At 33.4% G+C, this 15,089-nt stretch overlaps 1 protein-coding gene across 1 annotated transcript in view; it reads right to left on the reverse strand.

Annotated features, from left to right (window-relative positions):
* Positions 1 to 2,758: 2,758 nt before the first annotated feature.
* The window catches only part of LOC129218886 (BTB/POZ domain-containing protein KCTD9-like), a 55,372-nt gene continuing 43,041 nt past the window's right edge, over positions 2,759 to 15,089 (reverse strand). The window contains exons 10-11 of the mRNA XM_054853207.1: positions 3,166 to 3,299; positions 2,759 to 2,893 (exon numbers count right to left, since the gene is read on the reverse strand). Of these exons, the coding sequence (XP_054709182.1) occupies positions 2,777 to 2,893; positions 3,166 to 3,299 (251 nt within the window). The 3' untranslated portion in view covers positions 2,759 to 2,776. The remainder of the gene's footprint in view (positions 2,894 to 3,165; positions 3,300 to 15,089) is intronic.

Below are 15,089 nucleotides of genomic sequence, written 5' to 3' on the forward strand. Positions count from 1 at the left end.
AAAAATGAATGCAAAACAAATTCACCATAAATTAACAGTGATTATTCTGTGTTGAGCTTTAATCAACTTTGAAAAAATTATGAAAATGGGATACTTGGAACAAAGAGGCTCAAAAGTGGGCTGAAATTTTTCTGACCCTAGGGTGCATTTATCTCTATTATCACTAAATCAGAAGTCAATTAAAGAATGTTTTTTAAAATACTTCCGATCAAAAGCTTCTGAAGAAATGAATGCCTTCAATTCTTTCATCTGAGGACATTGTATTCATAAGTAGAGCTTTTTCAGTATGGCTTCAGGACTATCACCAAGGGCGCCCATATGCAAAATTTTAAGGGGGGAGGCTTAAAAAATTTTCCCATGGTTTAGCAGTATAAATTCCCCATGGAAACCGATTTCAGTACAGATTAGATATTTGACATTTTTAATAATTTATTCATTAATGGTTGGAAGAGAAAATTTTATACATTTTTGCAAAGAAAAAAGCACTAAAAGCAAGGAAATTCTCGTTTCTAAGAGGGGCTTGAGCCCCCACTTGCCCCCCTCCTATATGGGTGCCCTTGGCTATCCCCTATCATTGTCAATGGAAGTGCTAAAACCAGCACTTTGCAATGACAGACTAAATTATTTAAATGTAAAATATGTCAGGAAGTATGCAAATATTTTCAAGTGAAGAGTATCAAATGTGCAAGAGACAAATGAATAAAAAACTACATCTGAAACAGGCATGTTAAAACTCTGCCATTACAATTTTTTTTTTTTGCAAACCCCCTGAAAATCTCTTGCGAACCCCCAGGGGTTCGCAAACTACTGGTTGGGAACCGCTGGTCTAGATGAACCTTCTTCAGTATCCTCAGAAATCCCACGCTCCTTCAAAAGAAGCTCTATTAATACGAAAGACAAGAATGAAGTGAAAAAAAAAGATTTATGAAAGAAAAATATCCTCTATCGTCTCAGTTAATGAGTGAAAATAATATTTTAGAAAGACATTTACAAAAAAAAAAAAAAAAAAAAAATAGGGAAGGGAGAAGTAAAATAAGCTCCTAAAAGACAAAAAAAAAAAAAAAAAAAAAAAAGGAAACGAAAACACGTAAAAGTTTAGCAACATGTAAAAAAGACTGAAAAGTGAATGCTTTGTTCTAAAGACAAAGCAAGTCTGACTCAAACATGGATTACACTCCATCTAATAGCAAAAGTTAAATCTAAAGATGAGAGCGAAGAACAAAACATACAGAGCAACCTTCAAAAAGCAATAAACAGTGTGCAGGTATTCTTTTCCTATAAAGAAGAGTTATTTCTAATGGCTATGACTGTTGTTTCTGAAATGGCGGCAACTATTTCAGAATAGCAAAAATTTAGGTGACTCTAGAAATGTGGGGAAAAGGGGACAACATATTGGAAGCTTTATCGTGCCATATTGATGAGCCTTTAAAAATGAGCATAAGGAGAAATGTTTCTTCAGCCCCAATTATCGAAATTTTATGGAATTAGAGATGCTTCGTACAGTCTCAAAACCTAGCATAACTCATTACCTTTTATTTTAACATTTATTTTCTCTACTTCAACAAAACTCGTTACATTCCTCTAGTCATACTAAGTAAGCCCAAATTCATTTATTAAGTCTTTTCTACTTTCAAGGCATATATTTGCCTCAGAGCAACAGTAAGACATCTAATCCCAGGAATAACAGTAATACATCTCACTGAGGTATTAGTTATTTCTGATAGGTACTGAGGTGTTACCGAGTACATTTTAGGTGACAATACATCAATTACTGAAGATAAAAGCGTGTCAACTATGAGACATTCTAGTTTTTACTAGGTGACAACTACTGATCCAGTGTCTTTTATTTAAAAAATGAATAATTCGTAATAGTCAATAATTCTTGACGGATTTGAATAAGGGGATAGTCTAGGCAACTATTACTTATTGAAATTTTCCCCTATGGTGAATTCACTCCAAGCTATGTTAAAGGAAAGAAGAATAAATTCTTAAAGTGTCAACTATGAGTGGTTTTACCTTAATTGATTGCATAAATTACAGCATGATAAAGCTAACGTTTGCAACAAAAATCATGGTATCATTCAGGGTTATACTGAACTGCTTTTCCAGCATGCATATATAGGAATTCATCTTTTACTTGAGCCTTCTTTTTTTTTCTTATTTACACATAATAACTTCTTTTATACAAATATGCACTCGGCAAAAAACTAATCTTTTAAATAACAGTAATATGAAAGGTGAAATTCAAGGAAACTTTAAAAGAATAATTACAATGTTCACTATCTTTCGAGCCATAGATTGTTACAGCATGTTTTTTAATATAATAAGTGTAATTGTTATGTCATGTTTATTCATCAGCTTATTTCGTAAAGAAAAAACAAATTGATGAATGAAACTTTCATAAGGTTAGTCTTAGTTACTTACAACCAAAACTGTGAGAACAAGTTGCTAACATAAGCACTAATAAGAATTTTTATTCCTTTAAATTATAATATATTAAACTAAGAAGTTTTTATCCCTTCAAATTATGCCCATTTTAACATTGTATGCTCATGTTATTTAGAAAAGAAAACAATACATAATAGTTTTCATTTGGAACTAAAAAATCACAAAGAAATGCATACACAAATTAATTTGCATTATAAAATAATGAACACTTTGAATAAATCATTTATAAACAATATATCACATAAAAAAGTTTCAACATTAATTTTACAACATATATTATCTAGGAAGTTTGTCATCACAATAGGGATTATTAGCATAAGAAATAAAACTATCTTATAGCCTGAGCCATGTGAAGAGGAGTTAGCATAAGTTCAAAAGCAGCATCTTTCAAATTTGCACCTCTTAGATTGGCTTCATGCAAATCACTGCCAGATAAATCACAGTTCTGAAAAAATGTGAAAAAATATCAGACAGAAACTGAATTTTTCAAACATCTCATTTTGAAGAAAAAATCACCAAAATGAAGACTTATAGAGGGACTTAGTGATATTATAATTATTATTACTGTTCATTTACTTATTATTTCTTTATTTATTATTATATACTATTATTTTGCATTATATGTTTAAAAAATCAAAAGCTAAAAGATGGACTTGCAAAATAACATTGTTTAAATAACAATAAAAAGTGTATCAGCTTAAAATTTTTGACACAAACCTCTAAGTCAGCTCCAGCTAAAACAGCACCACGAAGATCACAATTCTGCAAGTTTGCATTTTTAAGTGTTGCAACTCTAAGATTAACACCAGCCATTTGACTTCCTTCTAAATTAGCACCTTTGAGGTTAACTCCTAATAAAAAAAACAATTAAACCTTTTATGAAAGTTTGAGAAAATACAGCAAAAAAAAGTAACAAAAAACTTTAATTATACCTAATGTATGACTACTTTACATATACAGTGCAGAACCTTTTATCCGGGAACCAAAAAACCGGGGAGAACCAGAAAACCGGCAACTTTTACCCGATTTTCCCGCCATCTTTTAAAAATACGCCATTTTGACAATTTTTGAAAAATGAAGCATTTTTTCTGCAATACCAAAAGAATATGAACGATTTCTTAATAAACACCATATAACTGACGAGAAACTGTTGCAAACACTAACTTCAAATGATTATCCTTTATGCGGGGCAAAATTTCCGAAAGATTTTCTTGAATTAAAAAGTACATTCGTAAGTTTGAAATTTTCGTGTTTTATTCCAACTGAAAGCTAAGGAAATGAATATTGTCGCATTCTAATGCAGTATTTGATTGAATGGCCTCTAATTAAAGGCATTTGGCGTAAGTGACGTCTCAAAAGTGTGGGAAACGCCGAAAACCAGATTCGCGATTTTTTTGGATAGTTAGTTGATCGTGAAATCTAGAACTCCATTAAACGCAAGACTAATAAGGCTGCAAGAACTCATAAATCAAATTTCTTTTGATATTAACGAAATGCAAAAGCATTAGTTATCAATAGCTACCGTAATCGCAAACACGAAACCTTTACAAAAAATTTAAAAAAAAAAAAAGTGCGATCATGAAAGTGAATTATTTTATACACTATAGTAGAAAATTTGCACATTTAGGTTCAAAAACTTATTTTTTGCCCTTCCCTTCATTTTCTTTCGTTTAAAAGCATCGAAAAGTGGAAGATTTTCCCTTTCTTTTCCAAACAGAATGTGAGGGTCCCCGGTATTATGAGTTAGGCATTATGAGAGATTAGTAGTGTTTTGGTGTTTAAATTATTCATTCACTAGTAGTTTTTAATATTTCGATGTTTATAAGCATTTCTGAACTGTTTTCTTCTTATTTTAATATGCATAACTATTTATTATAGTAATTTAAGTTTTACAAACAATCGTCCAATAGCGTTTTTTAGCGATTCAGAAAACCGGGAAATTCAGATATCCGGGATAGCGATGGTCACGAACTTCCCGGATAATTGGTTCGCTACTGTAATAAAACTAACTATAAAATTTGAAAAAGAAAAGAAAAACATATATCATTTAGTAAATACCCAATAAACTCATTGAACCTCATTAACATTGCATATTAGAAATTGCAAAAATAAAAAAAATAACAAACCATAGTAAAATTTTGCACTAAATTAGTACAATTTTAGAATCTATACATGTAACAAAATAAAATTTTTGTCTTTATTTGCGGTATAGGTCCCAGGAAAGTGTGAAAGCATGAAAAAATAAAATTTGATCTACAGATGCAGTTTAGGATCTAGTACTTGTGCAACTAATAGCTCAATTTTTGAGAAATTTACTGGCAAAAAGTTATTTAATGTTGCTGAATTTTTAACTAAAAATATGTCATACTAATTATTATTTTGACCTTTTGAGTATAGTTGAAAATAGTACTACAAAAAACGACATAGAGAACATAATTATGTAGGGAAGAGCAGGACCAGAAGTTCCATTTTTCAAACAAGTTCAAAATTTGTTATGAAAACGTAGTTCTAGAATTATTATTTTGAGATTAAAATTAGGAATCAACCGATGCATCGGCCTGGTCGATGCATCGGCGCCGATGGTTCAATAATTTAGCCATCGGCATCGGCGGGCCGATGCTAACTTGCAGGAAACATCGGCCCATCGGCCTTAAAAAACATCGAAAAGCCGATGGAATTGGGCGAAGTTTATGAAAAAAAAAGGACCTTAGTTGTTTTACTTTTTAATACAAAGTAAAGGGAGTTATTGTTTTTATATAAATTGTTTACTTAAATTTCAGTATGAATTTCTATTTTAGTCACAACTGGAAGAGTTTTTAATACAGTTTTTAATACTACATTCAGGTACCAAACAAGTTAATTGTTGCGTTGTTTCTTGCGGATGAATGTACGTATGTATCTCTCATAAGTCATAACTCAAAAATGATAAGCTGTAGAAGGCTAAATTTTCGCATGTGGGATGTGCGTACGTTCCAGTTGTGCACTTCCCTTTTTGATTTCGATCGGATGTTCTAAAAATCCTATTTACTCATTTTTTGTGGCTATTAATTACTTATTTCAATGCAAAACTCATATAGCGTCTCAGACTGACGATCACTTTGTGATATATTGCCGAATTGGAGACTATGGAAACAAATATGAGATGGCGAAACCGGTTTTGTTTCACTTTGTTAGATTCCCGGTGAACGGAAGGTAATTTTTAATTTTTCTATATTTGTATTATGAATCAGTAATGCAGTCTTTTCTGTATCGCTTCGGCGGAGCTACAAGTTTGGGGCCCGTCGAAATACATTTTGGGGCCCTATTTCTCTATCACAGAAGTTGTAAAACATTTATCATAAGCATTGTTGTAACTCCTACGGTTCCAGTATGGTTATGGGGCCTCACGCGCAATAGCAACATTTGCTATATTTTAAATCCGCCACTGCACGTCAAAACAAACTCGGGTGCAAGTTTTAAAAGGGTATTTCTACTCAATGTTTATGATTATTTTAAACTCTATTTTTTACGACTATTTTTTGTATTTCCGAGAAAACTTGCGAGCCCCTCCTCCAAATCCCAGTTTCTGAAATTAAATTCTAGTTGTTCTTCTGAGTTGCTTAAAACTAACACCATCCATAAAATTAGAGTTTCTTTTCAAGCTTTATCTATTGTTTAGGAAGAATTCAGAGCATTAATGTAAGAAATTGATTAAAGACGTTTTCAATGGTAGCATAACTCGGAAATCAAAGGGACTTTTGAATTTTTTTCTTCGGAAGTGCTGGAGTAGCTTCAGAAACTCTTCTAGGCGTTGGTAGTAGCGGTTCTGTACTAAAAAAAACGAGGCCGAAGTTGGGGCCGAAGTTTAATGTTGTGAGTTACTCCAAAATCAGAGGGTGGCCCCCCAAACCCACACTTGTCGTTTCAAGCATTTCTTGAATATTTAGCAATTATTTATTTTGATCAAGAAATATCATTTTGCGTATTTCTTATACTTGTTTCACCTATATTTCGTAATGCGCTATCTTTTTGGCATCATTAATAGCGATAGATTTTTTTTTTCTGTTGTAACTATTTTTATGTATTTATATAAAATCAATGAATAAGTTATTTTTGTTTTCATCATATTTCTAATAATATGTTATAGAAAAGTTTGAAGGATTTTCTATTATGCAAATTTTTGAATTTCAGAAAATTATTGTTAAATTGAAAAATTTAATTTGAACTTGTTTGTAGTGCTTCATAAGAGATTGAACAATCAAATTGTTCAATATTACGTGTGCAAACATCAGATCAAGTAGTATATGTATTCAGTTATTAACTTGGTCTAAATATTGAGTTTGTTTATTGTGGCTGCGTTTTAAGAACCTCGCTCTTTTCATGGCTATTTCTTTTTTTCGCAAAATTTATGTCACTGTTTATAGCTTTTATGAAAAATTCAAACTTTTCAGTTCATAAATTTTAAATAAGTATAAAAATATAACTATTATGATTTAATATTGTAATTTATCTGTTACCTTTTTTGTTTAATTTGATGACTAAAAAATGTCTACGTGCAATCTTTCCACTTTAATTGCGTAATTTGTTGACGGTTTCATAGTTTTATTCTTATTTATTTATTCACTTTTCGAATAATTAAACAATATAATTTAATGTTTTTTAACTATGTTCAGTGTACCTAAATCCATACATTATTATAATATTACTGAAATCTTAGTTATATGTTCAATTTAAAAAAAAAAAAAACAAATCAGTTGGTTATTAAACAGCCTCTTTGTTTTTCTTCTTCTTTTTCTTTTTATTTTCTTTTTATTTTTTTAAATTTTATAGCTGTTGTTCTTTGTCTTCCATCATACAGCAGTCAAAAAAGGAGAAGTATAACTACACCCTATACAGATTGTACGTAGTACGATCCAAAAATTTGGGGACAAGCTGTATAAAACCCAGAATAGTTCACATTACCGAAGCACATCCACCTTCAAAAGGTTACCCTTGAACTACTATGTACTTCTGCCGGTGTTCATATAACTTTTGGAAACACTCCTGGAAGCCATTTTTCGCTACGTTCTGTGATGCTGCTTCACCTTCTCCTGACGGAAGAAAGCAGCGTCCATGCAAATGTTTTTTTTTTTGCTGGGAACAGGTACAAGTCGCACGGAGCTAAGTCCGATAAAACGTTATGTTATTTGTTTGTCATATCAGAGTATTGACCAATCGAACCGTGCATCCTCAACATGAAAGTCGCCTTCTTCCCCACGATGAAGTTAAAGCAGCAGCGCAAGAGGTTGCAATAAATGTATTCCAGGAGTCCTTCTAAAAGCTATTAGTACAGTAAAATTAGGCCAAAAAATGGCCAAACCCAAACATCCAAAAAAAAAAAGGTGAAACCTGTTGCAAATTACTTCTTACCCTTCCAGCAAGAAGGGGTAAAAAGTCCCAGCACTTTGCGCGTCGGGTTTTGGGGGGAAGGGGGGGGGGGGACGAAATAATCCTCTATTTAAATAAAAATAATTTCTATTACTTAAAAAAAAATCTCAAACCTCGCAGAAACCACTCTATAATAGTAAAATAATAAACTCTCTCTAATTAACAGGGATGCACAGGCGGAGGGGGTATGGGAGGGGGTGGACCATGGAGCAGCTTTGCGTCATTGAAATTTTTAAGGCAGTTTTTTCAAGGGGTATTTCTTTCTTTTTTGAGGGCTTTTATTCTGGATGGGTACTTTGTCACACTTAAGGGGTGCGCCATCGCTTTGGGGGGGGGGGGGTACCCTGAATTTACATTTTAAAATCAACTATTGCAGCGAAGTTCACGAAAAAATTTCCCCGATTTAAACTTTTTCGAAGTACAAAATGCCACACAATGATATGGTAATGTCATAATGATAATTCTAAAAGATCTAAGCGAGCTCAGTAACCAAATTATTTGCGACTGGAGTTATTAAACTGTTTAGAGCGCTGGAAAACAAAATTCCTGTGCAGCCTAATAAAAGTCCAAATTGACCAAAGTTTCCCTGGTTCTTCTTGATTAACTTACTTCAACTTTTCCAGAACCTTTTGCCATCACTGTAAGGTGGGACAAACCAAAATTGCCAATAGTGAGACGGGCAATGCTACAATTCTGCACCCTCTATGTCGGTGGGGGTTCTCATTTGCAAACATCAAGCTACCTCTCTTTTACGCAGCTGGTTATGTGAATTATGCTAAATATGCGGACATATACTTGCAACACATCTGAAACTTTTCAGTACATTATGCGATAAAAAAAAATTCTCACATCAAACATCAGCTAAGACATCAGCTATCCAATGATCTAACGCAGTGACAAATTCAGGTGGTCTAGAACCTGTAGTGATTCAACGATAGAACAAGTCTTGATGAGAGCAATGAGCAATACAACAATAGAATGCTAAGTATTTACACCTTTTTGCCTCCCAGTTTGGAAATCACAATCCATTTCTAAAGACACCAGAAGTTTCTTCTCTCTCAAGTTGGTAGGGGTATTGCTCGCTGATGATAAGGTGAGTTGCGATGAGATCTTTAACGTTCGGGTAGTAACATCAAAGGATATTGAAGGCAAACAATTTTGTGGCATTTTTTTGTGAAGGAGGTAAGCAGTTACGTCTTTAGCTTCTGTTACAATTACTATCTGTAAAGATGTGTAAGGTCAAACCATCTTTTACACCGAATGGTATGAAAAGTAAAGATGAAATAACAAATTGCTAAAAACTTCTGGTACGAGTTATGCGCTGATCCTCCATCAGTATTCGATGAATCTGGTTTCAGAAGGAAAAAAATCCTGTATCGTTAAAGTGCTATTATCTGAAGCAAAAGGTTCATCCACCATCACAGAACGAACAGTTGGTGTCATATATGAGGCAGTGAGAAGCAAAGGGATGTAAGTGGACATTTTCGAGTTTTGAATAAAACGCGTTTAAAGATAAGATCATAGGTAGTCTTTCATTGATTTTCTTTTTAAAATCATGCTGTATAGAAGCAACTACCAGGTGTACTAGTACCATCTCTTGCCCCAAGATAGAGGAAAGGTTCACCAACCATTTGTACTGGTTATCTCAATTTTTAATTTTGCCACTTACATTCCTTTGCTTCTCACTGCCTCATATGTAATAGATGGAAGATACCTGCTTGACCATATTTTTGGTAATGATCTGTAAGCTTCAAGGAAATATGCCAGCAATGCAGTGTATAGGTCAGTTGTAAGTATGGGAAAGCTAGTGTCATTTTTGATGGGTGCAAAGAAAGCACCACAGAAATATAACCTGCATCCTATTACAACAGTCAAGCCTTCTGCTCTAGAAGACTTTCTGCATCTCAAATCTTGTGCTTGCTCTGAGGGGTTCATTGGATATAGTGAATGTTTGAAAAGTCTGAAAGTGGACTGAAGTGCTCAATTATATGCACAAACTGTGTTAGACATAGCTGCAACAATAACGATTTTGCTGAGGATCTAGACTCCAAAAAACACCTTGATAACGAAGACTTTTTGTTACAAGCTTAGGAAAAATCATTTAAAAGCAAAAAACAGTTCAGCGTAATTTTTCTGGCCATTTAATCAAATATGCACCATCAGAGGGGGTGGGGGGGGAAGCATAATATTTTAGTATATAATTTCGTTTTGGGAGGTGAGCTACTGTTCTTATGGGGTGGACAGTCCTGATTTAATGCATTTTAGATTTGCATGAAATAATACTTCTACTTGAAATAAAGGGGGGGGGGATGAGGATTTATTTTATTTGGCGGAGGGGTGGGTTCTGTAGCTTTGAGAGGAGGTGCACCATCGCTCTTGGAGGATGGACACACTTGATTTCTAACTTTAACTTAGCATAAAATGTTTAAATATGAAATGTATGGAGGGGGTTGGGGGGGGGGTACTGCTTCGTTTTACGGGGATAGGGGGGCTCTGTAACATTGGTGAGTTATGTCATCACTCTTGGGGGTCAAACACCTTTAATTTCATGCTTTTAAATTTAGTATAACATAATATTCTCACTTTAAATTTACTCTAAAAATTCTGGAAAAATACCCAAAACAGCAATTTTTAGATGCCCCCCATTCCAAAACCCGACGCACAATGGGGTGGGACTTTTTACCTGTTCTTATTGGGAGGGTAATAAACAATTTGCACCAGGTTTAGCTTTTTTTTTTTTTATGTTTGGGTCCAACCCCTATTTTTACTGTACTATATACGAACGTTGGCAGAAGTGCATAGTCGTTCAAGGTGACTATTTTGTAGATAGATGTACTCCGGTAATGTGAACTATTCAGGGTAAGGTTTTATGCAACTTGCCCTCGTATGAGTTTTCAACTTACGATTTCATAACGCTTTTGAGTGACACAAGTTTACGCGCATGAAGACGTCACAAGAGAATTTACGATAATTAACTAAGGAGGCGTTCAAAATGGATATTTCGATCATCTATATGTTCTTAGGTACATATGCATGTACAAATGTGCCGAAAAAACTTGTGAAGTTTCAATTGGGTGGTCGTAAAATAGAAACTTAGATCGAAATCTGATTTTTTTTTTTGTGATTACAATTCCTTATTCGTAGAAAGGAAGTAAAGTGAAATAAATCAATGATTCTTTAAATCCCTGACATTGTTATCAATTTATTTCTATGGTTTTTTTTTTTTTGCCATCGGCCAACGGCATCGGCCATCGGCAATCGGCCATCGGCCATTTGGAGGAAAACAATCGGCCATCTTTGAACAATCGGCCAACAATTGGCATCGGTCCATCGGCCAAAAAATGCCATCGGTCGAGCCCTAATTAAAATATAGTTATAAATGTGTTCCCCCTTGAAATATGCAAGGGGTTTGTTTGTTTTAAGAATTTTTACTTGTTTTTTGGCCTAAAAGCAGAGTATTGGGCTCACTCCTATCAGCCTCATGCCCAAAAAAATTTTCACATTGCAAAATTTATTTTTATAAATGTATTGGAAGCATGGCACTTAGCATAGTTATAGTAGAACCACAGATCTACAGTCAAGAAACTTATTGTATTTTTCAACTAGCATTCACAGATATAATTGAGATAAAAGATGAATTTAAGTAGGCTTATAATATAGCTTTAATGTATATTTCTGGAAATGCTCTGCTCCCATTGTTTTTGACTATACCAAGAAGTAATAAACAATGGTGGTGGTGCCTTAACGCTACATAATAAACATACCTAATTTCTAAACTCTGATATAATGCAAAAAAAAAGTGAAAAATTTGTTTAAAAAAAAAACCTAGGAAAAAAGATTGGTTTTGATTTTAAAAATATTTAAGGGGAATATCCCACTGAGTCTCCCAATTTGCTCCAAATATTCATGCTTTTGAACTTAAGGCTGCTCTTCAGTGGGGAAGAAAAACGATCTCGCTTGAAAATGGGCTTTTTCTTTAAACGAAAGCAGTGCTCATCAGTGAAATGATTGACACTTCAACAACCAATAGAACGAAAGGTGACCGATGGAAGTGTGGATCATGTGACCTGTCACATTTTGCAGGGGGACAGACCGGACGCTACCCCTGCTGTGCAGAGTAGTCGAAGGAGGTAATAGCTGACGGCGAAATGAAACCGCAGCTTTTTACAGATCCTTCCAAGGAAATTCTACTTCTTTCCCTCTTGAGTCTTGACTACATAGGTAAAAGAAAAATAACTCAATGTAAAAGGTGCAGCATTTTACATTGCCGCGCATTTTGCAATCCTGCTTGTGATATTAATTTATTTGTATTTGCACTAAAATTAATTTTTGAAACAAAGATTTTTTTCCTCATTAATACGGTTCCAGATCTCATCTAGGAAAAATTAACGAATGAATATTTGCAATAAATAAATTTATAAATTCGTTTTATTTTTAGAAAAATGTTCGTTATTGAAAATTGATGATTTCAAAAAAGGAAGGGAAAAAAAAGATAGCCTGCACGACCACACTGAATTTTAACGAAATGAACTCCAAATTCTAACTAAAAAAATTCTTTAAAATGGATGATCCTACTTGATATACTTGAAAAATCAAGTGCCAAATAAAAGTGGGGACTAAAAATACTAGTTATCGGTTGGCGAAATTGTTTCGCTTCCGCTGCCTGTTTGCCACTCTCCCCAACCTCATCTGAGTTGCCAGAAAACATTCTTCATAAAAATAAAACTAGATCCTCTTTGCAAAGTAAATACTTGATTGTACAATAAACATTAATGCCTTTAATTAGTTACATTTACCTTTATTTGAACTGATAATATTTATATTTTAGTGCAAAATTAAATACTACTTTTTTGGTTAGTTACCTGTTTTACAAATGCAGTGGCGACTAGAAAAAAAGTGGCTACTATAATTGCTTTTTCTCACCACTGGTGACCAGAAAATTCCTCCAATCTTTATCTTTGAATCCTTTTCTTTTTGAAAAAATATTTATTTATTTATCTAATTACTATATGCAGATGGGAAGGCTACGATAGCATATCTCAAGGGGTTGTTATGGTGAAAGTTCTTTCAAATTGAGCATAACAACGGCAAAGTCGCGGACGGCTACGGATAAGGATTTCCTGAATTTGAAAAATTAAAGATTTTTCTGTGATCTTTGTTTGTATGCAGGGGTGCTCACCCTGCTCCAAGCTCAAAGGCAAAAATCACCCCTTCCCCCCACTCTCAATGTTTGTAAACTATCTTGCGTTGAAATTTTGGAATAAAGCTAAACCTAGCACTTTTAGAGTCTCAAATTCCCAGTTACTAAATTCGGCAAAATACATGAGGTATTACATACACTATATGACCAAAAGTATTGGGACACTTTTGAAAATTCAATTTTATGGATTTCTCGAGAAATAAAAGACCAATTGCTCTCTACTCTGTATTTTTTTTCACATGAAAAGTATACTCCAGACGTCAAATCCAATAACAATTAAGTCTGCTATTCATTTAGGGGACCAGCAACAAATAATCCGTTCTTATCATGAATCACTCTGTAACGATGGCAGGAAAGTGCTGCCAGTTTGCTAATGATCCCTTACCATTCGTCGCCTATCCTAGAATTATAGAAATTCGGCTCATTAGATCGCTGATAACTTTTTAAATTTTAAAGAAATTGCGGTGGAATTTTTTTCATGGATTGTAGGATGTATCTGAGCTTTGGATTATGAACGTTATAAATTGCTATCCTTCGTAGATGTGCAGTGAAAAATTAATAGCTTTAACTGTTCATATAAATTTTCAATATTTTAACTTCAAATTTTATTATTATGTTTCTCTAAAATGCTGTCAAATATTTTAAAAGTTTAGTAACGTTTGACGAAATACTCTGCGTAATATGAGTCGAAAACCTTCAAAAAATTTTTGCATTTTTGAGAGAAATGCTTATATTTCCATGGGTATAAGACATACTTTCACAAAAATATAAAAATAAGTTTTTGATAGATTTTTAACTCATTTCAGAAAATTATAGCTTATTCCCAGCAATTTACAATGAAAAATGATCAAAAAACCTTTTTTTTTTCCTCAATTTGTTGTTGGTCCCCTAAATGAATAGCAGACTTAATTTTTATAGGAAAATGACAACAAGAGTATACATTTTATGCGAACAAATTATAGAGCAATTGCTCAATTATTTCTCGAAAAATCCCTAAAAATGTGAATTTTTGAAAAGTGTTCCAATATTTTTGGTCACATAGTGTATATAGTGCTTCTGCTTCAACACTTTTGAGTTTTTATTAAAATTTTCTAATAAGTCTTGTGAGTGTTTGATCCTCGTTAGTTGTCATAATAAATATTAAAGGTTGTCCTTTTTCTCAGGAGGCACCAAAATATATCTGCCTGAAAAAAAACTTGAAATACTTAGAAGAAAAAAATCTCAACGCCTCGCCCTGCCAGATTTTAAAGTTTTTATCGCTCTGCCTCGTTTTCATGCATCTTGCATTTAATGAATCAATAATAAAAAAAAATATAAAAAGGGCAAGAAAGAGATTTGCAGGAAATACATAAAGTTACAACAAAAATGAAAAGGAACAGCTTACATTTAGGAAAGCAATTTTAAGTACAAGTAAGGGTATTTCACATTAAAAAAAAAAAGAAGAAGAAAAAAAAAACAAGACAAACTTTTTTTTTTAAAGTTCTGTGTTACGCACTTCTGTGCCGAAAAATTGTCGTATCGTGTCTTCAGTCACAGAATAAAATGAATGTTCCAATCAAATGATTATCAAGTAATTTTCATTCGTATAGAACAAAAATCTTTTTTGAGATCCCACATTTTCTATTCTATTGGCTCTTAGTAATATGTAAATACAGCGAGAGAAAGGATTTAGCTTCTTGTTTAGGAGAGGGAACCATTTCTATACTTAATTAACATGATCTTTATCGTAAGCATACTATTTACTCAGAAATACGCCCTATTTTTCCAAGCACTCTGTTTGGGGCTATGCCTTTTAATTTTCTCGAAAATAAAATTTTCAAAATGCAGTTTTAGACGATCTCTGGTAGTATTTGGAAGTAAGAGGTCCTGAGATCTTCCACCAGCAAATTTTTGAACTTGAAACGCCAAAAACACAATTTCAGGTTGTCTTCAATTCTGTTAGGAAACGGGGAGTTCGGAAGCTTTCCCCGAAATTTTTCGAAATAGTCTAAAAACGCAGTCTTAGTGTGATGTTGGGGGAGGCAAAATTTTCAAA

Source organism: Uloborus diversus, chromosome 3, assembly GCF_026930045.1.
Source record: "Uloborus diversus isolate 005 chromosome 3, Udiv.v.3.1, whole genome shotgun sequence".
In the NCBI taxonomy this organism is placed as follows: Eukaryota; Metazoa; Arthropoda; class Arachnida; order Araneae; family Uloboridae; genus Uloborus; species Uloborus diversus.